This window comes from Macaca thibetana, chromosome 9, assembly GCF_024542745.1.
Source record: "Macaca thibetana thibetana isolate TM-01 chromosome 9, ASM2454274v1, whole genome shotgun sequence".
Lineage (NCBI taxonomy): Eukaryota > Metazoa > Chordata > Mammalia > Primates > Cercopithecidae > Macaca > Macaca thibetana.
This window is the reverse complement of record NC_065586.1, coordinates 101,386,317-101,411,587: the sequence shown is the minus strand read 5'-3', so window position 1 is coordinate 101,411,587 and position 25,271 is coordinate 101,386,317. Positions and strand designations below refer to the sequence as shown.

General features: G+C 40.4%; 1 protein-coding gene across 1 annotated transcript in view; it reads right to left on the bottom strand.

Moving 5' to 3' along the window:
- Positions 1–1,299: 1,299 nt before the first annotated feature.
- The window catches only part of SORCS3 (sortilin related VPS10 domain containing receptor 3), a 612,976-nt gene continuing 589,004 nt past the window's right edge, over positions 1,300–25,271 (bottom strand). The window contains exons 21-27 of the mRNA XM_050804899.1: positions 22,454–22,577; positions 20,944–21,056; positions 15,342–15,473; positions 10,857–10,956; positions 9,733–9,838; positions 4,073–4,233; positions 1,300–3,239 (exon numbers count right to left, since the gene is read on the bottom strand). Coding sequence (XP_050660856.1) covers positions 3,175–3,239; positions 4,073–4,233; positions 9,733–9,838; positions 10,857–10,956; positions 15,342–15,473; positions 20,944–21,056; positions 22,454–22,577 — 801 coding nt within the window. The 3' untranslated portion in view covers positions 1,300–3,174. The remainder of the gene's footprint in view (positions 3,240–4,072; positions 4,234–9,732; positions 9,839–10,856; positions 10,957–15,341; positions 15,474–20,943; positions 21,057–22,453; positions 22,578–25,271) is intronic.

The window sequence follows — 25,271 nt, the reverse complement described above, 5'->3', positions numbered from 1 at the left end:
TTTAGAAAATTCATCTTTGGCTTAGGATAGAAATGATAGACATTTTACGTTATTTGAAAGCTCCAAACTGTAAAAATCCCTAAAAGAAGTATAGGCACTTAGACCAAGAACATCCCCTGCTTCTTTTTGAGATACTTAAGTGATATTCTCAATATGTGAGGCAGGTACTTACATAAATTTTTCAAAAGGTGAGTATAACTCAAGAAAAGTTATAGTAAGAATTATACATCATTTTAAAATAAATTCCCAAATCAAAAGAAAACCACCTTTGTTTAGTTCTTTATCTTCAATTTAAGTGAAGAAAATATGATTCCAGAAGATTGAGCCAGTTTCCAAAATATGCAACTAAATTATCAACAAATGATTTCCGGTTTCTTAGATCCATAGAACATTATCACATATTTTAAACACTAAAGACATAAGAAGAAACATCCAACTTACAGCCCTTATTCTGGGTGCCCAGTTTACATTTCCTTATTTACCTGGTGAAGAAGAGCCACCAATAAGCAAAGAACCAAAAAACGATATTTGCTGTTGGTTTCATGCATCGAACAGCTGGAAGAAGGAAAAAAAAATGGACACGTGTTGTTTTTCTCCTTTTCATTTCTCTTGCTTAAGTCTTCATACCTGACTTGGCGTTCCGTCATCTCTACCACTCATTGGGAACTGATATCAAACTCAAAGTCCTTGCAATTACAAAGCCCTTTGCTCAGAGGTCCCAGCCATATATATGTGAATGAAAATCTGTGACATGGGTTCAAATAGTTCATTTAGTGAAAGCGCTCCATGGGGCAGTGGAAAATGAATAGGCAGAGTAAATCAGATTATTGTTTCCAATTATAGTACCTAGTACCAGAGTAGAAAGAATCTATTTCTCTAGCCATGGAGGTTGAACTTGGCTGTGCGATTTTCTTTAGCCAACAGAATGTAGATGAGGATAAATAAAGTGACCATTTTGAGCCATGGCCTTAGAGACAGAGGGTTGTTCTACTGGCCCACTTGGAATTCTACAATCCACCATGAAAAAACATGGCCCTGTGTAGCTGCTGATTCCAGGATGATGATAATTCATGGAGCAGACTCAAACTACCTGAAACCTCCTTCCAGATCAGACCAGCAGAGCCTGGTCAGTCCTGATATGCTCAGCCAAACCAGAGCCAACCTAAAGATTCATGAGCAAAAACCAAGTATCTGTTGTTATAAGTCATTCATTGTTTTCCATGTAGCATCACTGTAGCAATAGTTTATAGATACAGTGGATAAAGAAAACTCCCCAAAGAGAAAATTCAGCCAAGTATGTAGCTTTGATGTACAAAAATACATTTATTTTCAACAATTTCAAAACCACTGTCTTTTTTTTTTACAGTAGAAATATTCAAGTGGAACAATAAAACCAAGAACAGTATATGTACATATACTGTATATATAGATATGACTCATGCATTTGTATTCCAGTGTTTAGTACAAGTATTGCAATTGTCTGCCCCATTTAACCCTTGAAACAAAAAATCAGGATCTTTAGAAATATTCCTAATACTGATCTATGCTGTAGCCAGCCAGATTTCTCTATATCACATTCTCTCTGTCTCACAAAGAAGAATGGGAACAACATCCCACAAAAATTAACAGATACAAAATGTGGCCTTTCCTCCCATATATATACATTATATCATTTTCAAAAATAAGTGTGCTCAGGCTAAGCCTGAAAATAAAAATAATGCTTACAGCATGGCTTAACGTGACCCTATTGAAAAAAACTGGTATGTGTAAATGTGTGAAGGGGCTGAGGTGCTGGAAAAGCTAACAGGCTTTGAAAGTCACTCACCCCAGAGGCAAAAACTACCTTAAGGGAACTGAAGGCAGACATTTGACTTTAAGGAAGTTGTGTACATCTGACAAGCAAATAGCACAGCTTTGCTAAAATTGCCTTTGACTAATATCATTAAAGGCTAGACCCCTACTTGGCCTGGAGAGTTTTACATGAACTCATAATTCCACAAATGCCTCCTCCCTTCTAACCTCTTTAACTCCTCCCATGTCAAGAGACATTCACTGGGCTTTACCTAGTGCCCAGGGGACTTTTCTGAGCTCAGAATAGCCTGAGAATTCACCACAAGCATTATACATTTTCATAGAATCCAATTGAAAAACAGATTATCATTTTAGGATCTACTGACTGGCTGCCTTCTTTAGAAAAAAATATTTTCTCAGACTGATAAATATCAAGTTTTTCCTTTTAGAGAGGAAGCTGTTTTCCCCCATCTGGGTCTCAGTATGAAGCCTCTCTAGTGGGCCTCTTCTTCACCTTTCATGTCATTCTTGGAACAAAACGACTGCCATGTTCTATGATGTCACTGGAGTCCTTCCTTTATCAATTGCCCCAGAGAAGCCCCTCCCCCCGCCCCCCTTTATATACATAAGTAGAAACCAGCTATGGCATGGACAAGGAGATGCAAGAGTTAAGTGTGACAGACAACAGGAGAGCATCCAAACCCAATGCATCCAGCAGGCCTGGCGGGTTGGTCAGCTCTGAGGGCCAGTGCGTAAGCCAACACACGCATCTTTCTTTTTTCTGTTTTCTTTTTTACTAAACATTAAATTATTTCTTAGGAAATAAAAAGCTATTTACATTGTAATTATATACAATAAGCCATCTGTAGCCTCATTATGGTCATGCACAAGGCAGGGCCTCTTTCACAAAGTTGTGCACGCTTTCTGCAGCTACATCCACCCCCACCAACCTACTTCCTGCGGATCTAACTGGGAAATGATCTGTGTTGTATATGTGTGTGCTGGGGGAAGGGGAGAGCGTTGGTGATTCTGCTGTGGGGATGAGAGGTTCACAAAAAGCCAACCCAACTTAAATTTTGAAAAAAGGGAGACCACGAGGAAAAAGAAAGTCCTTAAGCTACCAATGGCAGAGTAAAGCGAGGAGGCTGTGGGAAGATGCATCCTTTGCTCTTAGCACAAATACAGCCATTTATTCCCTTTGTCTCATTTCAATCAGCTAAGAATGCCCTTCTCTCCCAAAACTAGGCATCTGCCTGCTATTTATGAAGGGGCCCTTGGTAAACAAAAGGTAAAAAAGACATTTTTATTTTTCCATAATAATAGTAATAGTAATCATCAAAAATAAAAAGTCGGAAAGGTGGTTGACCACGTGGCTTGCTGGCATTAAACACTAGTGCAGTTGGGGATCTCCTTTGTGCTTTCGCTGTTTGCAATGGTGGCAATGCCTCCTGCAGGGAAGAGAAGACACGGGGAGAAATGGATGTGAGTTCCACAAGGGCAGGGATCTTTGTTTTATTCACTGCTAAATACCAAGCCACCTAGAAGAGGTGCTTAATAGGAATTTATTTAAAAGGCACCTGGATATCCTTACCTATCAGCTCACTGGCGTATGTCATCCATGCTTAACATATGCTACCTCCTACACTAACACACAGGTGGAATCAAGACATTGACTGCCATCTTACATTCTATTGAACAACAGTAACAGCCAATGTGTATTGAAACTTACTATGTGGCAGGCACTGGGCTAATGACATAACAGCATGTAATTATCACAACAGTCTTAGAATTGTTTTTTTTTTTTTTTTTTTTTTTAGGTACTACACAGAAATAGAAACGAATCATAAGTACTACTACTCCCATTTCACAGATCAGGAATTTGAGGCACAGAGAGGTCACAGACGTAGTAGATTAGCAGAGCAAGAAAAATGGACCCAGGGCTATCTGATGCCAGATTCCACAGTCATGTAATTATTAGTAAGGACATAGAATACTTTTGCTTTATAGAAAAAGAAGAAAAATCCCAACAGTAATGGGCAGTTGACTTCATCCCTACCCCACTCAGACTTCAGTACTTCCAACCCTGATTGACTTCTAAGGGAAAAAAAATCTACCAATTTCATGTGGCCAGAGGTGGCAGACAAATTTAAAACATGATTCTGTCACTATAGGTAGTTGTTTGTCCCCACCCTCCAGTCCAGTAGTGTATAGAGGACAGATGAAGCGGGCCAGTGTTTAGAGGACACAGGACAGAGGAGTTTAGTGGAGCAGGAGCATGTACCTATGACCCGCGTATCCAGTTCTTTGTCCAGCAGCTCCTCAGGCTCCGTGAAGTCACTGAGTGTGATTTTCGGGGCGTTTTCACTTTGGCTCACTGACCCAATCATTTCCTGCTCCTTGTCGTGTTGGACTTGAGCGTAGATGTTAATCCAAGGGATTTTCCTACATGGGACAGGAGCGAAATCAGATTAAGATCACAGGGCATGCCAAACTTGGGCAGCTGGAAGTCCTGGGGGATAAGAAGAGGAAGTAGCTATTAGTAGGAAGGGTCCATGTCAGGAAAGATATTGGTAACCCCAGAGACAATGCGGCCACGAGTTCAAGGAACACAAAGCCAGCCAGGAACCCAGATGCCAGGGAAGATGTAAACCACAGAACTCTCTGAGGAATGCACCTTTTCCTGTGGGTAAAAAACAGGGTGCAGCACACCAACATGACACAAGTATACATATGTAACAAACCTGCACATTATGCACATGTACCCTAGAACTTAAAGTATAATAATAAAAAAAAAACAAGCAGATATAAACAAAAGGGCAGTTAGATACTAAAACTCTATAAATATTTACCTGGTATTAAGTTTTTAAAGGAGCTGGACTTTAAGACTCAAAGTGTGTAGAGACTGAAAAGACACCTATTTCTAAGGTTGCATCAATTTAACCAATTCACACTGGCTTCCTTTATAAATAGTCAAGAAATAATATATTCACAGCCTTTGCTACAATTTTCAGAGCATCACTTATAGGATAAGTACCTTAAATACTTTGATAGTTTGCTCATCTGTTCAATGGAGATGACAATTGCTTCTTTTTGGATTTTGGAGGTGATTAAGGATGAAGAAGAGGCTAAATAGCTCCATTCAAAGACACAAAAGTAGTAGGTGGGGTTTGGAAACACAAAGCAGACTAGCTTGGGGTTGGAGAAGTGAGCGGGTTCACACTTAAATCTTCTTGAGGCATTCATCTTCTGACCCATCTTCATTATCTCCTCACACACGGTGTGTTCCAGCCTCGGTATCCTCCTTTGTATTCCTTTAATTCAGTGCTTCTCAAACATTAACATGCTTAAGCATCACCCAAGTCTTCCTTAAAATGTGAATTGTGGTTCTGTAAGTCTAGACTGGATGGATTGAGATTCTGCAATTCTGCCAAGCTTCCAGGTGATGCTAATGCTGCTAATCAGTTGGAGACCCAAATTTTGAGTTATAAGACTCTAATAGAAGCAGCTCTTCAACACCTTGGCCACTTAGAACCAACTGTTCCCTCTGCCTGTAACACACTCCCCTCTGCTCTTCTCAGAGCTTGGCTTACATGCATCTCTGAGAGGCTTCCCCTGACCATCCAACTTTTCATTATAAACATGTAACAATGGGACACTGCCTATATAAGAAATAAATATGGTGTTGGTTTAGGGTGATATCATAGGCAATGTTTATTGACTTGTTTTCTGTCTTTCTGTCCCACTGGACTAAAAGCCCCATGTAGGCAAGGTCTATGTTTTCTATCCTCTCCGCTATCCACCTGACTTAGCACAGTGTTTGGCACATGGTTAACATTTATTAAGCATTTTTTGAATCAATGAATAAATTACCTTAAATCCTGTGCTCTCTCTACTTTACTATATTATATTCATCAATAAAAAGATTATATTTTTATCTTAGAATATCACTTCTAGAAGAGACCCCTCTTACCTCATCAAAGGATGAGGAAATTAGACTAAAGTCTAGACATTTCACAAAGCCAATTACTAGCACAGATATCATTGAAACTTGGGACATCAGACACATACCCCAATCCAGGACATCCTATGCATCTCTAAAGGAAAATAACTTTGTTGTCCTTGTGCCAAGCAGTGGTATTTTCAAGCTTCTACCTTCCCCTATCTGCTCCAACTCCAAATTACGCAAAATGTGGAAGCACTTAACACGGGTTTCCTGCAGCTAATTCAGAAGAAAAAATCTGAAAATAGGTTGAAAACACTTACTGGCTTCTAATTATTTTTTACATTCAGTTTTCTAGTCTTTAATGTTTGCTTTCCATACATTAAAGGAGGTGTCCCCATGACCCCTACTGGTCTAAACCAGTTTAACATAATTTACAAGAACCCAAAGTGAACAGCACCCATGTGAGGCAGCACACTAGGCTCTCTAAATGCGTATAATTAAAAATTAATGTTGGCCTTTATATTCTTTTTTATATGAATGAAAATACAGTCTAATAACTTAGATTCCTCTCAACCATAAAAGTACGTATTGCTCATGAAGGTTGGGACCAAATGTAATATTATTAGGTGCCGGGGGTGCTTAAACCATTCCTGATCACATACGTCTGTGTACTACACAGGTGTAACCAGAGTCCACTGCCTCCCCTTTCCTGCTTTGCTCACAATACCTATGAGGATTTGGATAAACTTGCCCTTATAGAGATTATTCACTTTATTTCAATTTCCAAATAACACATCTAAAAACTGGCATATTTTTCATCTTTTTGCAATGGATGGTTGGAAGAGAATAAATTTTGTATCTCAATTTGCAGAATTTAAAAAATTTGTCAAGTTGCTTTTCATTTCTTAACACATCCGTGTGTGGGACTGTTGAGAATAGAAGTCTGAACTCCACTTCGGCATACAAGGAATGTGGAAAATGAAGAGATCAAGAGACATGTCTTGGACCAACATTCATACAGGTTTAAATAAGAGGAGTAATATAGATAGGCTCGAGTCTCCCTCTAAAAAAAAAAAAAAAAAAAAACTCAACTGCAGTTTGTATCCATTTGTATCCATTTATCCATCTATTATGAGTGTTAGAAGCCTGTAGGAGGAAATTTAGAGACAGCAAAGTGGGCTTTGGACTATAAGGAAAGCCCTACTAAAAAAAGACTGGAAGGAATATAGAAGCTCAAATGTTTTCCTGGATAGAGAAAAAGCAGATACTCAGTTATGGAAAAAAATTATTGTTAGGCAGTCTTCAGAAAGAAAAGCCATCTCATCATGATTTGAGATATCAGAAAATAGCAGTCACTATCCAAGAGCAAGATAGACTGCGAGAGGCCAGGTGATATTCATTTAAAGGAAGCTTGGGGCTCATAGTAATTCTATTCTCTTTTTCCATGTCATGTAACCACTTGGGATACTGAGATCATTTCCAGTGCGTGGCACACAGGAAGTACTCAATAAATGTTTGTAGGATGAATGAATGTCTTAATGTGTTAATACTGGCAATTACAGAGAGGAAGTTCTGGATCTGGAAACTCAGTATGGCCAATGATCTGGACATAGAAACAGAAATGTCTTTACACTAAACTGTGCTACTCAACAGAGCGTTTAATGGCCAGGTGTTGCTATTTACACTTAAATTAATTAAAGTTAACTATAATTAAAATTCAGTTCCTCAGTCAGACCACTGGCTACTATATTAGACAGTACAGATGATGGAGCATTTTAAACATTGTGAAAGTTCTATTGGATAGTAATGAAAGAAGCAAAGGAGACTCTGGGAATCCAGGGCTAGGAACCTGACCTCTGTACTTGTTGCAAGCCAGGCGCAGTTCATGTTGCCATTACTGGGGTTCCATGTGATGAGTGGGGAAAGCAGAACAAAAAAATAAAAGAAAATCCAACAGAATTTCAACCAAACGGCTTGAGCATTGGCAGTAAAACTTCCAAGAAAAGGAGACAGAAAAGTAAAGGTTAACTGATGACTACTCTTAACTGATGCTGCTATTGTCCAGTTTGACTGGAGTTTATTTCCTGTGGCCTCAGCTGCATGATTCACTGTCAGGGATATAGAAAAGGTGGGCTGATACCTGGGAACTACAAAGGTAGAAGTTTTTTGGAGATGTCATTAGCTGGCATGGATTCATTATTAAAGTGTACAGATTTAGAGATGCCTACATTAATAAGTTGACTGTCTAAGGAGTTTAACAGCATTTCTAAAAAACAAAAACAAAAACAAAAAACAACAGAAGTTTTCCAAGTCACAGTATAAGTGATCCTTAAGTATCCTTATTTTGGATCGATCTGACACAAAAGCCTCTTTACAGGACTTCTATTGGCCCTTGTCCTCAGCAACTATGCTGCTCTGGGAGTCAGAGATGAGACATTTGGTTTAGTTGATTGTCACGCCCAGCAACCACCAGGCTTCCCCACAATCAAATTCTTGGCTGAGTGAAAAGTGAAATGTTCTTTGCATATAATTGAAGTACATCTATAAATAAATGGGTGTTGTCTTAACCAGGCTGTTTCTATATTGAACGTTTTCTCACTTTGTGACATAAAGATTTTATCCACCTTTAAAAGGGAACAGGGGTATGTGGGTTGACACGTCTTGATCCAAGAGGACATGAACTCACATACTGGTCTATAAATTGAGTAGGAAGGTGAATCTCACTCTGTCCTTCTAGAGAGTGTGGAGGGTGTTGATAGAATCCCTGCTGCTGCGGCTAATGCTGAGAGGTATATTGAATTAAACTGATGTTTTTAAGCAACTGAAATAGCCACTAAAGGAGACATAAGCAGGAGGAGGGGGGGGAGGGCAGGAAAAGTCAGGCACCTTTACCACTGATCTCTACGAAAACCTAAAAGCATTATCTTTAGTTCCTGGAAAGACTCCAGGACTAAAAGATGCGTTCAAACTCATCTGACAATAATTAATGACATTTTTACTTTACCCAGGCTTCCCAGGAAGCACATTTCTAGGCCACTGATAAAATTTCTGAGGGCCTATTATGTGACAGTTTATGGCACAGAGGGCATCTTTGGCAGGCATGTGCTTTGTTATTTATAATAGTGTAGCTTTGTTGATTACTTAGTGCATAGCACCTACACGCATTATGACATTTAAGTCATATAGCAAACCTATAAAATATTATTGCTATTCCCATTTTACTAACAAAGACATTAAGACTTAGAGAGGCAAATACAATTGCCCAAGGTTACAAATGCTAAAAGTTGAAATTGGGTCTTATTTCAGAGTTTATTCTCTTAATTAGTATACATCCTAGTAGAAGTTATAATTTGAATGTTGGTACAAAATTATTGATTTCAATTTTACGTTTCTAATAAGTATCTTGTTATATCACCCCTTCTGTGGCTTTCAAAAATAATTTCTCAAGACGTGGAGTTTTGTTCTCCTAATCAATTTCCCTTTAGAATAGGAAAAAGACGGAGAGGGACGATAGTTGAATATGTTTAGCATGCAAATTTAAAGAGAGATGCTGAATAGCTGCAACAGGGGATTTAAAAAAATGCATTGGTGTCTCTACATGCATGTATCAGATTTTAGCTGCATTTTCTCTATTTAACCACCTGAATGGATATTGATCCATATAGGAAGATCTTCTGAATATAGAAGACGTTACTTTAGAAATTTGATTGAGGTTTGAAAACCCCTTACATTTCTCTTGAAGATAATAAATTGATTTCATAGGCCAGTCTTTATTTACCTAATTCATTATACCTATAAATCATAATAGATAGAGCTCAGAGTCTCAAACCCTTTTATTCCATGACCCTCAACTATTCTTGCTTTTACCCATTGTCAAACAGAAGTTCAAGGAGAATTAAAACCACATTCTTGTGATGAGTTTAGTAAAGTTAGTTATAGGAAGAATCATTTGCAGTGACCCCAGCCACACTACTAAATTGAATGATAATAGCACATACCTTTTAAACTTGTAGATCAAAAACACAGCCAGGCCAACAAATACCACTGATAACAGCATAAGCATGGCTGAGCTGCTGTGCCCAGCACTGGAGTCCACCAATGGAGCTGGGAAAGAAGAACAGATAAGGAAAAGAACACATATGCTCACTTGGAAGCTGTTAGCTGGAGGGAGTATTCATTGCAGGAAGGAGGCCACTGATCTCCATCCTTATGTCTAGTCTCCAATTCCCTTGCCTGATAGCTGGGTGCAGAAAGTCTGGCTTCAATGATGACAATGGCACCTGAGTACAGCTTCTTAGGGAAAGTAAACTTCTCTGTTCATCCTGGGGAAACCTGCTAGTTCTTGGTCTAAACTGAACAATGTAAGTCCAGCTCAGGGGAGTGGAATAAAGTCTCCAGAGCTCTTTCCCTTAGATAGCCTGCATGCCTGTCACCAAAATTACAGGGAGCCCATTTGAAATTTTGGGCTAAGTACTAATGCAGTGTTTCATTCTCCTCCTTCACTCTGTTCTGATAAAAACCCACTGGATGGGCATATTTGTGACCTACACATTGGAAAAGTCTGACATTATTAAGAACCATTTAGTAAACAGGTTCTCCCAGAGAGCCCAAAGTAGATGCCCCATAGGACACGCCTTTTTAGATTTTTTTCATAAATAAGCTAACTAGAGTTTGTTCCTGTTTCTACTTTGACTCACACATTGTAAACTAGAAGGGAGTTTTAAAGTTCTGTGGCCTACCATCCAAGATTCATAAAATCAAATAATCATATGCATGAAGAGAGCTAGAGGACTATCCAATATAATCCGATTTGCCACAGACAAAATAAAGAAATATACAAACAAACAAATGAATAAGGTTAAGACCCAAGGAAATTGTAGGTTTTCTCCAAGACCATCTAGGGATTCAATGGCAAAGCTACTCCTAAGAAAGTCTTCTTGTAGGATGCCTTCAGAACAATGTGACTGATGTGAACATCCTTCTGAACCCATAACTATAAAAAGGACCCTTCTACAAAGCCAATTTCAGGCATTATGGAGCAGGGTTTCATGATTCTCTCCTCCTTTTCTCTCTGGGATAACAAATCATCTTTCCCATTTCCCCAGTTCCCAGTGGCACTCACCTAACGTCAGCTGTGTGACATACACAATGACTTGTACCCCCGGCTTCAGCTCAAACTGGACCAAATTTTGGTTGAGAGCATTAAACAGTGTTTCTACAATCTGGAAAAAAAGACAGGATGCACGGGGTGACATGACATGCAATGATGCTCCCTCATGGAATAAGAAACCAATGAGAAGGTCAATAGGTAAAAAGTCACCGTGGTTCAATTAGGGATAAGATATTGGGACATATTTATCAATGTGGTTTTCACAGCCCTTGGAGCCTTGTGAGACCAAGGAAGTACAGTTGGCCCTTGAACTATACAGTTTTGAATTAAGCAGATCCACTTCTACGTGGATTTTTTCAACAAAATGTGGATGGAAAATACAGTATTCTCAGGATGCGAAACTTGCATATACAGAATATACAGAGGCCCAACTACTTCTTCTTCTTCTTCTTTATTTTTAGATGGAATCTCACTCTGTCGCCAGGCTGGAGTGCAGTGGCATGATCTTGGCTCGCTGCAACCTCTCCCTCCTGGGTTCAAGCGATTCTCCTGCCTCAGCCTCCTGAGTAGCTGGGATTATAAGCACGTGTCACCACCACACCAAGCTACTTTTTGTATTTTTAGTAGGGATGGGGTTTCACCATGTTGCAGAGGCCCAACTTCTTACATGCAAGTTCTGCAGGGCCAACTGTAGGACTTGAAGATGCACAGATTTGGTATATCAGAAGTCCTAGAACCATTCTCCTGTGTGTACTGAGAAACAACTATAGATGGTAATATTTGCCTATTCTGGAGAGGAGAGTGAGAGACAGTAAGAGGCATGCCTACAGTCACTGGTGAGTTTGAGCTATAATAGACATAGGTGTTTCATTCAGTTCCTAGTTCACTGCTCTTTTATCCGTGCCTTTATAACACTCTAAAAAGACCTATTATGGGTTCCAATGAAAGAGGTTCAACCCATCATTAGCTCTGTAATCTGATTAAGTCATACACACAGGGGATGTAGGCCCCTGCCAGGATTTAAGCAGGCACATATACTCCCAGCCCACTCCTTTGCGTTTTCTATCTTAGAGACAATGGGAAGCAAACATCAAAGCAGAAGCTGCCTCCTTTTTATGGGATAATTTTTGTTCTTTACTTTTCCCTAGCAAGTCTCAGAACACATAACATCGATTTAATCACTCTGTAATTCCCACATGAAAGCTGAGGCCGACTTAGGCTGTTGTCCCTCTTATCTCGCTGTATGCGCCTTAATATCACAGCTGCTATTCATCACTGTAATTACCTATTTATCTAAATGGATGGATATTGTAGCTTCCAAATATAGTTCACACATGCCACTTGCTATTTCAGAATAAAGAGATCTTGTAAAAGTGATGTATGCATTGAGAAGCTAAATTTATTTCTGGCCAACTTCAATATGCAACCCTGCAATGCAAGAAATTATTTCTCAGAGAAACTGCAATCACATCTGTACTGCTCAAGGTCTGTGGATGGCTGTAAGGATGGGGTGACGGCCAGTGAGTATCAGAGGGACACAAAATATGTCTGTACAATGATTACCTCATATGGGAGCAAATGTGTGTGATTCATGCCGATTTTCTGCAGCCTCATGCTCACTTATTTCTACTTCACCTGACTTAGCATCATGAGAAAGAAAGGAAGGGTGAAACAGTGCAGACACATTAATTTTGTATCCTGAGACTTTGCTGAAGTTGTTTATCAGCTTAAGGAGATTTTGGGCTGAGACAATGGGGTTTTCTAAATATACAATCATGTCATCTGCAAACAGGGACAATTTGACTTCTTCTTTTCCTAACTGAATACCCTTGATTTCTTTCTCTTGCCTGATTGCCCTAGCCAGAACTTCCAACACTATGTTGAATAGGAGTGGTGAGAGAGGGCATCCCTGTCTTGTGCCAGTTTTCAAAGGGAATTTTTCCAGTTTTTGCCCATTCATTCTTATACACCAGTAACAGACAAACAGAGAGCCAAATCAGGAATGAACTTCCATTCACAATTGCTTCAAAGAGAATAAAATACCTAGGAATCCAACTTACAAGGGATGTAAAGGACCTCTTCAAGGAGAACTACAAACCACTGCTCAGTGAAATCAAAGAGGACACAAACAAATGGAAGAACATACCATGCTCATGGATAGGAAGAATCAATATTGTGAAAATGGCCATACTGCCCAAGGTAATTTATAGATTCAATGCCATCCCCATCAAGCTACCAATGACTTTCTTCACAGAACTGGAAAAAACTGCTTTAAAGTTCATATGGAACCAAAAAAGAGCCCGCATCTCCAAGACAATCCTAAGTCAAAAGAACAAAGCTGGAGGCATCACGCTACCTGACTTCAAACTATACTACAAGGCTACAGTAACCAAAACAGCATGGTACTGGTACCAAAACAGAGATATAGACCAATGGAACAGAACAGAGTCCTCAGAAATAATACCACACATCTACAGCCATTTGATCTTTGACAAACCTGAGAGAAACAAGAAATGGGGAAAGGATTCCCTATTTAATAAATGGTGCTGGGAAAATTGGCTAGCCATAAGTAGAAAGCTGAAACTGGATCCTTTCCTTACTCCTTATACGAAAATTAATTCAAGATGGATTAGAGACTTAAATGTTAGACCTAATACCATAAAAATCCTAGAGGAAAACCTAGGTAGTACCATTCAGGACATAGGCATGGGCAAAGATTTCATGTCTAAAACACCAAAAGCAACGGCAGCAAAAGCCAAAATTGACAAATGGGATCTCATTAAACTAAAGAGCTTCTGCACAGCAAAAGACACTACCATCAGCGTGAACAGGCAACCTACAGAATGGGAGAAAATTTTTGCAATCTACTCATCTGACAAAGGGCTAATATCCAGAACCTACAAAGAACTCAAACAAATTTACAAGAAAAAAACAAACAACCCCATCAAAAAGTGGGCAAAGGACATGAGCAGACATTTCTCAAAAGAAGACATTCATACAGCCAACAGACACATGAAAAAATGCTCATCATCACTGGCCATCAGAGAAATGCAAATCAAAACCACAATGAGATACCATCTCACACCAGTTAGAATGGCAATCATTAAAAAGTCAGGAAACAACAGGTGCTGGAGAGGATGTGGAGAAATAGGAACACTTTTACACTGTTGGTGGGATTGTAAACTAGTTCAACCATTATGGAAAACAGTATGGCGATTCCTCAAGGATCTAGAACTAGATGTACCATATGACCCAGCCATCCCATTACTGGGTATATACCCAAAGGATTATAAATTATGCTGCTATAAAGACACATGCACACGTATGTTTATTGCAGCACTATTCACAATAGCAAAGACTTGGAATCAACCCAAATGTCCATCAGTGACAGATTGGATTAAGAAAATGTGGCACATATACACCATGGAATACTATGCAGCCATAAAAAAGGATGAGTTTGAGTCCTTTGTAGGGACTTGGGTGCAGCTGGAATCCATCATTCTTAGCAAACTATCACAAGAACAGAAAACCAAACACCGCATGTTCTCACTCATAGGTGGGAATTGAACAATGAGATCACTCGGACTCAGGAAGGGGAACATCACACACCGGGGCCTATCACGGGGAGGGGGGAGGGGGGAGGGATTGCATTGGGAGTTATACCTGATGTAAATGACGAGTTGATGGGTGCAGCACAGCAACATGGCACAAGTATACATATGTAACAAACCTGCACGTTATGCACATGTACCCTACAACTTAAAGTATAATAATAATAAATAAATTAAAAAAAAAAAAAAAAAAAAAAAAAAGAAACAGTGCAGACATTAAGACCTCAGGAGGAATAGAGGATGAAAAGGAGAAACACAAGTCCTGCCATTCCCTTTACTTCCAGGACAGTGTGCAGATCGCAGTATAGTTCTATATGCCTATTTGATAAGAACAGTAAATCACAATCCCTTTTGGAAATGTTGCTTCCTTAAAGTAAAGTGAGGCAATACATCCCTCTCCAAAAGAATCATGTTTGAAAGCAGTTCACTTTCTCCCCAGAAGCAGAGCTTAAAAATCGGCCAGGATCTTTAGGGGCTAGTGCAGTTTAAAGACAAGAGGCACATAGTCCCAGAAATAAACAAGGAAATTCAAATTTCTCTCTCTCTCTCTCTCTCTCTCTCTCTCTCTCTCTCTCTCTCTCTCTCTCTCTCCTGTTCCCCTTCCCCTGTACCCCAGGAGGAGTCACTGGGAGGGAGACATGAGCTGGCACAGGGATGTCAGACATTGGAATGAATAATGCCAGGGGTGCCATTCCTTCCTGAGTAGCTGAATGCTCCAGTCTATTTGCACCTATATTTACTCTGGGTAAAGGTGATTGCTCTTCAAAACCTTGGCTGTTGGGGCAATGGAAGAGAGCCTGTCTCCCTTTCTTGCTGAAAACAGTTTTGTGCCCTCTCAGGGCGTAGGGTGCAGGCAAGGGTCCCAGCCAGATTTGCTTTCACTTACTTGTTCCAGGTCCCCTTCGTTGCCTTTCCTCCTCTCCGTCAGGTTCTTGGGTGGGAGAATGAAAAGCTCTGCTGAAGTGGGGAGGCCAGGGAACACGGCGATGAGGATCTGGTCCTCTGGGACGCTGGTTACCTGCAAAGATGTTCAGACAAAGAGAGGTTGTGGAGGAACCAGCCCTCCTCCAATCAATGACAAGAGCAGAGTGTGCACTGCCAGAGGGCTCATATGAGTTTTTCAAATGCAGCTTTTTAGGCACAGGCTCCAATATACGTTCAGGCTTTCTTTCAGTTTTTCCCTTAGATCTGCTAGGTAAAACATTATTAGTTTCACCACCTCCTCTGCTCTTACATACATTTTTACTGAAACTAGAATGGTATTACAAATGATTTTTAAAACATTATTTGCTGGGAACATTTGCAAAAGTTCCTCTCATATTTTCCATTTTTTCTATGAGGGCTAGAACGTCTGGCTGAAACACAGGCTGGGTGCAAATGAGGAAAAAGAAGTCATAAACAAACATGGGAAAATGAAAATTTAAAGAAAGCCAAGCAACACTTGCTTTCACTTATTAAAGCAGGATTTTTTTTAAGTGTAATAGCTAATATTGGTAAGACTGCAGTGAAGGAAGTTCCCTCATTTGGCGCTGGCAGTGCTAGAAATTGATACATATTGCCAATTTGTTTTCTGAAAGACTTAATTTAAAGGCCATAAAAATATTCATACCCTTCAGTCAGTAACTGTAACTTGGTGAGTTTGTTCTAAAGACATGATCCAAAATATAGGAAAAGCCATACGCAGGAAAAAATACAATATTACTTATACTAGCAAATAAATGGGAAAACCTCCAGTATTCCAAAAAATTGAGTAAATACTGGTATAATCATAGAATATTATGCTACCATTAAGATGATAATGAGTACTATGAGACAACATATAAAAATACTTATGATAGCTGCATTCCAGTCTATTTCCTTACATTTCTTTGGTTACAACTCTATAAAAACACAAATGTATAGAAGAAAAAAATAACAAAATACTAAACGTTGTTAAGAGGCTGAGAACACGAGTGAATTTTTCTATTCCTGAGTGGTTAGTAAATGAATGATATTGCTTTTGTGATAAACACTTAAAAGTCAGCTTCTGTCTGAAGGCAAATTTGTAAAGAAAACAGGATGCAGAGTTCTCCCCCGTGAAGGGTAAGCTTGTTCCTTCCCGTGTGTCTCCTGAAGATCTTTTATCCAGAACACCACCCCCCACCTCTTCTGCCAATCCAAATATATAATTTGTGAATGAGGTGAAATACCCGCATCCTCCAAGAAGTGCCCCCTGACTACCTCTATCTGCAGTGATCTCCTCCACGTTAGCCTCCCACCCCAAACACCTCCAAAGGACCACGTCCACTGCATTTCAGAGATATAGATCATGTCCACCGTGACACATGATTACATCTGGCTGGTGCAGTCTTTTCTCAGATAGACCCTGATATGGTTAGGCTTTGTGTCCCCACCCAAATCTCATCTTGAATAGTAATTCCCAGAATCCCTACGTGTTGAGGGAGGAACCAGGTGGAGGTGATCGAATCCTGGGGGTGGTTTCCCCATCCTCCTGTTCTCATGATAGTGAGTTCTCATGAGAGCTAATGGTTTATAAGGGGCTTTTCCCCCTTCGCTCTGCCACTCTTCTCTCTCCTGTCATCCTGTGAAGAGGTGCCTTGTGCCATGATTGTTAAGTCTCCTGAGGCCTCCCTAGCCATGCAGAACTGTGAGTCAGTTAAACCTTTTTTCTTTATAAATTACCCAGTCTCGGGCTTTTCTTTATAGCCATTTGAGAATGGACTAATACAGGTTCTTATGGTGTGATTGCCCAGATATTTCTGTCTGGGGTCTCACTGTTCCAAAGAATGCTTGACACAGAGTAAAAATTAAATAAACAGTTGCTAGATCGAAGATTGAACAGAAGTGGAGGGGTTGGTTGTTTTCCATTTGCTCAGCTCTGATTCCTATTTGGAATAAGCTTACAGATTGGAGTGAACTCTCAGGGATGTGATAAAGAAAAGTGAAAGAGCCAGCCTGCAGGGAAGTAAGAAGCAGCAGTCAGAAGCCTAAAGAGTCCACCAACCAGGGAGGCATCCTCTTAACACCCTTAGGTGGTGAGCTAGATGCCTCAGCATCCTTTCAAAGCATGATCTCGAGTAGCATTAAGTCTCAATGCCCAAGTCCATAAGGCTGGGGGCCTTCACCTAACCTTAAAGCAAGTCTCAGGACGCCAGACTAAGGGGTGAAATGCAGAGAATCACCCAATGCAGTGAAGGGGTGGGGTGGTGAGTTTATTAATGCCTTGACTGGTGTGACCCTTTGTCTCAGGAAAGAACAATGTCAGGGAGTGTCAGTCCATCAAGACCCTTAGAGGGACCTTGGAGCAATGTATCTAGATTCATTTAACCCAACCAAAGGGATATATGAGTGATTGGTCCTTGTGAGATTTCAGGCCTGAGAATCAACTGAAAGGACTGATGATTATTATTGCAATTACCAAGTTATTTCCTAAAAAGCTAGTATGTTTTTAATGAATATAACCATACATAATACAACCCAATTCTGGATGCCTTGCAACCAAAGACATATGCTATGATCTGAATGTTTTTGCACCCCCCACCCCCATTCATCTGTCAAAACTTAACATCCAATGTGATGGTATCAAGGTGGGGACGTGGGAGGTGATTAGGTCATAAGGGTGGAGCCCTCATGAATGGGATTAGTGCCTTTATAAAAGAGACCCCAGAGAGCCACCTTGCCCTTTCCACCATGTGAAGACACAGCAAGAAGGCTCTGTCTTTGAATAAGGAAAGAGGCTTTCACCAGACATCAGATCTGCCAGCATCTTGATCTTGTACTTCCCCGCCTCCAGAATTGTGAGATATACATTTCTGTTGTTTATAAGCCACCCAGTTTATGGAACCTTGTTATAGCAGCCCAAACAGACTAACACAGCATACATAACAGTCTCATTCTCTTTTTTTCTTTTTTCTTTGAGACGGAGTCTCACTCTGTTGCCCAGGCCGGAGTGTACTGGAGCAATCTCGGTTCACTGCAACCGCCACCTCCTGGATTCAAGCAATTATCCTGCCTCAGCCCACTGAGTAGCTGGGACTACCCGCATGCGCCACCATCCCTGGCTACATTTTTAAAATTTATTTTTGTAGAGATGGAGTTTCACTGTGTTGCCCAGAGTGGTCTCAAACTCCTGAGCTCAGGCAATCCGCCTGCCTCGGCTCCCAAAGTGCTAGGATTACAGGCATGAGCCACCACTCCCGGCCCTCATTCTTATCTCCTTCTATGAACAGTCTCTTTGTAAAAAGATTTGAAGTGTAGTTACTCTTATAGACCACTCCATACAGGAATGCTCCTATGTCATTCTCTTCTATTCATTCTTCTTCCTCTCTGTCAGCTCCTTCTCCATGTCCTTCCTGGATCTTTCTCCTCTGCCTTGGGGAACCACCAGCAGCATGTCTGCCTCGTTCCCCAACTCCTCTTTGCAGAGCCTAACAACCTCCACAGCCTCTTCTCTTACATCTCTCCCTCCAGCATGAACCTCTGCTTCATCTTCAGATCCATATTTTCAATCCTCCTGGTCATCTTCACCCAACTGTTTCTCACGTGCTCCAGACTTATATTAAAAGTCAAATCATTATTGTTTCCCAAGTGTGCTTCTCCTACACAGTCCCTATCTTGATTAATGTAAGGCCATCTCCTACCAGCTCTTGTCATCAGAGAATTTCTCTCTCCCTCTCACCCACACTACATTTCCTTAGTCACCAGTTCTATTGTTCCACTTTTTAAGTAGCCTTTACCTCTTCTTCTTAAGCACCTTATATTCCTGGCCTAGATAACTTCAGTGATCTTTTAGCTGGTCATCTTTTGTGAAATGTCTCCCCCACTATGTTCCCTTCCTACCCCAGCTTGTCCTCTGCATTGCCACCAGAATGGGTTCCTGACATATAAACCTATTCTCTTACTGAAATAAAAAAACAATACTTTAAATACTCCCCAGTGCCTTCAGAATAGATGCCAAGCTTCTATTGGTCTCTCAGACCCTACACAATATGACATAAGCATCCTAGCTCAATTTTAGCTGCACCTGCCCTTATAACCTACAAACTAGCTATGCCAAACTCTTTTCCATTTCCCAGATATGTTGTACTCTTTTTTTTCTTTTTTTTTTTGAGATAGAGTCTCGCTCTGTCACCAGGCTGGAGTGCAGGGGGACAGTATCTCGGCTCACTGCAACCTCTGTCTTTTGGGTTCAGGTGATTCTCCTGCCTCAGCCTCCCAAGTAGCTGGGACTACAGGCACACGCCACCACACCCAGCTAATTTTGTACTTTTAGTAGAGACAGGGTTTCACCGTGTTGGCCAGGATGGTCTTGATCTCTTGACCTCAGGTGATCCACCCGCCTCAGCCTCCCAAAGTGTGATGTACTCTTTAAATAGTCCATGACTTTGCACATGCTGTTCATTCAAACACCATCCTGCCCCTGTTAACTGACATTTATCCTTGCAAACACAGTTCAAGTATTCTCTCCAAAGACTTCCAAGAGTTCAACAAGTATTTATTGAGTTGCAAATCTGTGCCAAGTCTTCATGTCCCTGGATAGCGTGAATTACACTGTTCTCTCTGCCCCATAGAGATGCTGGCCATGCCTCTAGCTTAGAGCTGCTTACACATTAGACTTATTTCTACATTTCAATTGACCATGTTTTATTCATCAATATATTCTAGTGCCTACCTCTGAGAAAATGTTTAACAAAACCCTTTTACTTTCTCTAAGGCAAATTTGACCTTGGATTAACTCTGTAATTCTATTACCCTGCTGGAATGCTCTCTTTCTTGGCCTGTAGCCTTCTGAGTGCAATCTGTGGCCAATGGTAGTCTTGTGAGTATAAATGTTTGGTTAAGAAGACCCTCTTGGTGAACAAAGAGCCAGACAAGTGCATAATATTAGCAAAAACTCAGTGAGTGGTCCATCCATTAGTGCATTAATGGAATCAAGCCCCTGTCTCAGAAAAATTCATAATAAACATTGGGCCAGTTTCCTTCTTCAAACATTGAACTAGACTCTCTTTTATACTTCTCTCCTCCCTTTTAATCCTACAATTCTTTCTTCTTCTTCTTTTTTTTTTTTTGTTAAATTCTTGCTCTGTCACTCAGGCTGGAGGGCAATGGTGCAATCTCAGCGCACTGCATCCTCTACCTCCCTGGTTCAAGCGATTCTCATGCCTCAGCCACCTGAGTAGCTGGGATTACAGGTGTACGCCACCACATCCTGCTAATTTTTGTACTTTTAGTAGAGACAGAGTTTTGCTATGTTGGCCAGGCTGGTCTCGAACTCCTGGTCTCACGTGATGTGCCTGCCTTGGCCTCCCAAAGTGTTGGGATGACAGGTGTGAGCCACTGCGCCCAGCCTCTTCTCTCTCTTTTTACAGATAAATAATCTTTATCTAATTGTGGAACGCAGTTTTAATTCATGCCAATGTATTGTGGACCACATTATCTAGTTCTTTTCCTTATTCGCAAGAACTTAAACAAATATAAAGCCAACTTACTTTAACCAGAGCTCGCTTGATGACATTGCCAATATCTTGTCTCCACTCAGGAATGTCAGGATTGTGGTAATCCAGATTAGGAGAGAATGATAAAAGCTGGGACTGGAAATATTCTGCAGGGAGAGAGAGTGTTCAGGTGAGGCTAGGAGAGTGAGAAGAGAGAGGGTGTGACAGGTGTGGGGCTCCACCACCACTGTGCTTTCGGTAAAGCATCTACTGTTTCACCAGGCTTCTGCTAGAATTCCTCGTTCTCAGCTTGTTTCCTGACTTCTGAAATAAAGTAGAATTTGGTGATTAGAAGTAGATTTGTGCTCCTACCAGTTTTGTTAGTGCCTAAGATCTTAAGCCTTTCTTCCTGTATATTCTCTGAAATGAAAGACAAATACGCAACTCCAGAAGGAGACTTCTGCTCCTGTAGGTGGCACCACGCAGAGCCAACACAAAGCATTAACAATTTGGGCTTGGTTGGAATGGAGTCTTTTCACTTCTCCTTCCTTAATCCCTTTGCCCATTGTGCTAGAAACAGCCTCTGAGGATTAGAAAATAGGTTGAAACTTTGTATCTTGACACGGTTGGTGAGTATACAAGTGTATTCACTTTGTGGTAATTCATAAAACTAAATACTTGTGCCCTGCACACTTCTGTATAAAATTTACAATTCAATTAAAATGTTTACTTTGAAAGAAACACACAAAACTTTCATGTGCCCCTTGAAGAGCCTGAGAAGCAAGTTGGCAGAAAGGTAGGAAAAGGAATTTACCTGGTGTGAGGCTGGAGGAACATAATCTGAGTCAGAGGATCACAAGCCTTCACTTAAACTTCCTAGAAAACCACAGTGATAGTGGTTGTGTCTAAGGACCTGGGAGAGGTTGTATGAAATGGCAGTAGAGGCACTTTCATTTTTAATATTCTTAAGAATGGTTCTCCAGAGTTGAGAACAGGATAGTAGTCCTATTCACCACTCTTCTGCCCTAGTCCTAACTTACATTCTTAGCCTTATTATCCAGTTTTGCAGCAAATGATATTCAAATCTCCAACAATCAAGAAAGCCATCAGTTGTGAATAAGTCCTCTCATTAACTGAGCAATGAATCCTACAAGGCAGGGATCATGACTCCTGACCTTTGGAAATCGCTGGTCCTCATCTCACAAAGAGTGTGTCCTGCATATATGTTGTAGATACCTCGGCAGGACAAAAGATCTAGACCCTTCTATGACAGTCTTTCCAGCTTGCATTTCCTTCCATTTGTGGTAGGTGTCTTTGTCTAATGAGAACCCCAAACACATTGTGAGGCAGACATAACACAGGGGACAACAAATAGCTGATTGTGGTATACATCTCTTATAACCTCAATCTCTAGGTTGGAGGTAGGTTTGGAAGCTTCCTGTTGACCTATGTCATTTTCCCAAGGCCTGAGGAATTTCCACCACACTCAATGATTGTAGGGAGAGTGGGCAGAGGCAATTAATTGAGTGGGAAGGAGCATCACAGAACAATTTTCAGGGCTTACCATGAACTGCAATCTCTTTTGTGTCCTGGATAAGGGCATTCCCAGCAGCCACCTGGACTGTGATGGTGTTGGTTCCCTCTGCAAGGAATGTGAAGGAAATGCTGCTGTCCAAAGTGATGAGAGGCTACAAGAAGAAGTAACAATACTCATTCAGTCTTGTGTGGGATATCAACTTTCCTTCCTTTCCTGAAATTCTCAGACTGTCATCCTAACTTGCAAAAGAAAACAAACAAACTTTATACCGTTTCTTAAAACCATGATTACTCTTCCAGTATCTAGGAAGAGTATTAGTATACTTCAAACATGTTATAAACTGTTAAATTCTAGAAATAAGGATAAGACTGGGCATCCTGGATTTTGCATGTCATTCTGCTCCTTCTCCTGGGGCAAAGTAGAAACAGCTTTGGTAACCTGTTCCTGTGGGTTTTGGGAACAGGAGATCATTTCCCATCTCCTCCAGTATCTGGTGTCACTTATATTTTCATCCTATATTCCACTGGATTATGAGACCTTTCTGAGAAGTGATCACATAGTTATTTACTTCTGTAGTGCCCACCTTAGGCACATTGTCTTTCTTTCTTTCCTTTTTTTGACAGAGTCTCACTCTGTCGCCTGCACAGGCTGGAGTGCAGTGATATGATCTCAGCTCACTGCAACCTCCGCCTCCTGGGTTCTAGCAATTCTCCTGCCTCAGCCTCCCTAGTAGCTAGGATAACAGGTGCATACCACCACACCCAGCTATTTTTTTGTATTTTAGTAGAGATGGAGTTTCACCGTGTTGCCCAGGCTGATCTCGAACTCCTGAGCTCAGGCAATCCACCCACCTCGGCCTCCCAAAGTGCCAGGATTACAGGCGTGAGCCATTGCGCCTGGCCACACATTGCCTTTCATAGAGCAGAAAATATACATAAATTAGATGCGCCATCAGATTACTGACTTTTTATATTATTATATCTGTGGTTTCCATTGCAAGGCATTTTTACCATTTTTAATAGGTTAGAAAATACACAAACATACATATTTGTGATCATTTATTAATCTTTTTCTCTTTCTGTTTTTTCCCTGAATAATCATAACAGATAGGAATTTCTCAAGGATGAAGAAAGAAATAGAATGCAGATATACCTCAGAATTCACAAAGGATTGGTTCCAGGACTCCTGTGTATACAAAAATCCATACATACTCCAATCCCATTGTAGGCCCTCCATATCTGCAGGTCTTGCATTCTGAAAATGTTATATTTTCAATCTAAGTTTGGTTGCAGATGTGGGTCCTGATGATATGGAGGGTTAACTGTATTTCTTGAAAAAAAAAAAAAACTCACATATAAGTGGACCTGTACATTTCAAACCCTTGTTGTTCAAGGGTCAGCTCTAATTATATATTTTATTTTCCTGGAAAGAAGAATCTTGATTAAAAAGCAGATGCTCATTGGAGAGAAGAGAGTACAAATCTTCAGATTGATGAGTCATTATTCAGTGGGCATCTTACAGTCAGTGCCCTCTCAAATTCTCTGTTGTTTGGAAAGTAAGATGTAACAGTTGAAGGCTGATCTAAGGCAGCTGATAAAGAGATATCACAGGGGCAGATGAGCAGACTCCCTCTCCTCTCTTTGTGTCAGGATGACAGCAGGATGGAGAGTAGTAATGTAGCCAGTTGCGGAATGCACAGAGCTGCCCTTTAATTGGGGCAGGACAGTCCTTCACAGCATACCCATGTATGGCCTGGATGCATGTGTACAAAATCCTGCAGAGGCTCCCACCCGCAGCTTTCAGATGGTGTCCCTACTGTAATAATGAAATTCCTTTCTAGCTCAGAATTTTCAACTGAGCCTTTGAAACAATAACTTAATTTCTTCTGCTTTAAAATTCTATAGCTCTGTTTTATGATCAGGTTGATGGCTGGAGCTGGGCAGGATTACAGATACTGTCCTAAGCATCTGACATATTTTATTTTCTATTTGGTAAATGAAAGAAGAAAGGGAGTATGGAAAGAGATATACTGCTTCCCTTAACTAAGGACAAACCTCAGAGTTCAGGCATTTTTTCCCATACTTATGACTGGGTGATGACACTTACGTGGGTGTGACCTTCTGAATTAATCGATGAATGAAGTGTAAATAAGTTCTGACATGCATATAAAATCCAAAGGGTCAAGAGTGGCTGTTTATGGTCCTGTTTGGAGAAGGGAGCTAAAGTCAAGCTGGGCTGAGCATAGCAAATGTCAGTCAGGGCCATGGAATAAGGGAATAACAACATGTGTGGCACAGAGTCACCATTTCTAGTATAATTAGAACAGTGACTTGAAACTCACTCTGTTACTGTTTGAATCAATATCCTGAGGCAAAGTTTGTCCCCATTCTGGCCCTTACTTCTTTATCTGTTAAATGAGTGGTTTGGGTTAGGTGATCTGGTGATCTGTGAGGACTCATTCAGCACTCAGAATCTGTTGCATTGACAAATGGATTTAGGCAAAATTTCTAGTTTCTACTGGTCAGCCCATCAGGTCTTATCTGACAGAAAACCTTCAATCACTTCATTACCTTTGCTACATTCTTTAAAAAGAAAATGAGATATCTCTAAACACCCAACAGAATGGCTATATATATATAATTATATATAGATATATATACACATCTCATTAGAGATATATAATATCATAATATATATTATATATATGATAATACCAAGTAATACTGAAGATGCAGGACAATTAGGACTCATAGAATTTTGGTGGAAAAGTAAAATGGTAGAACCATTTAGGAAAATGTTTAGTTTTGTAAGAAATTGCAAGAACTTTTTCCAAAGTGGTGTGATA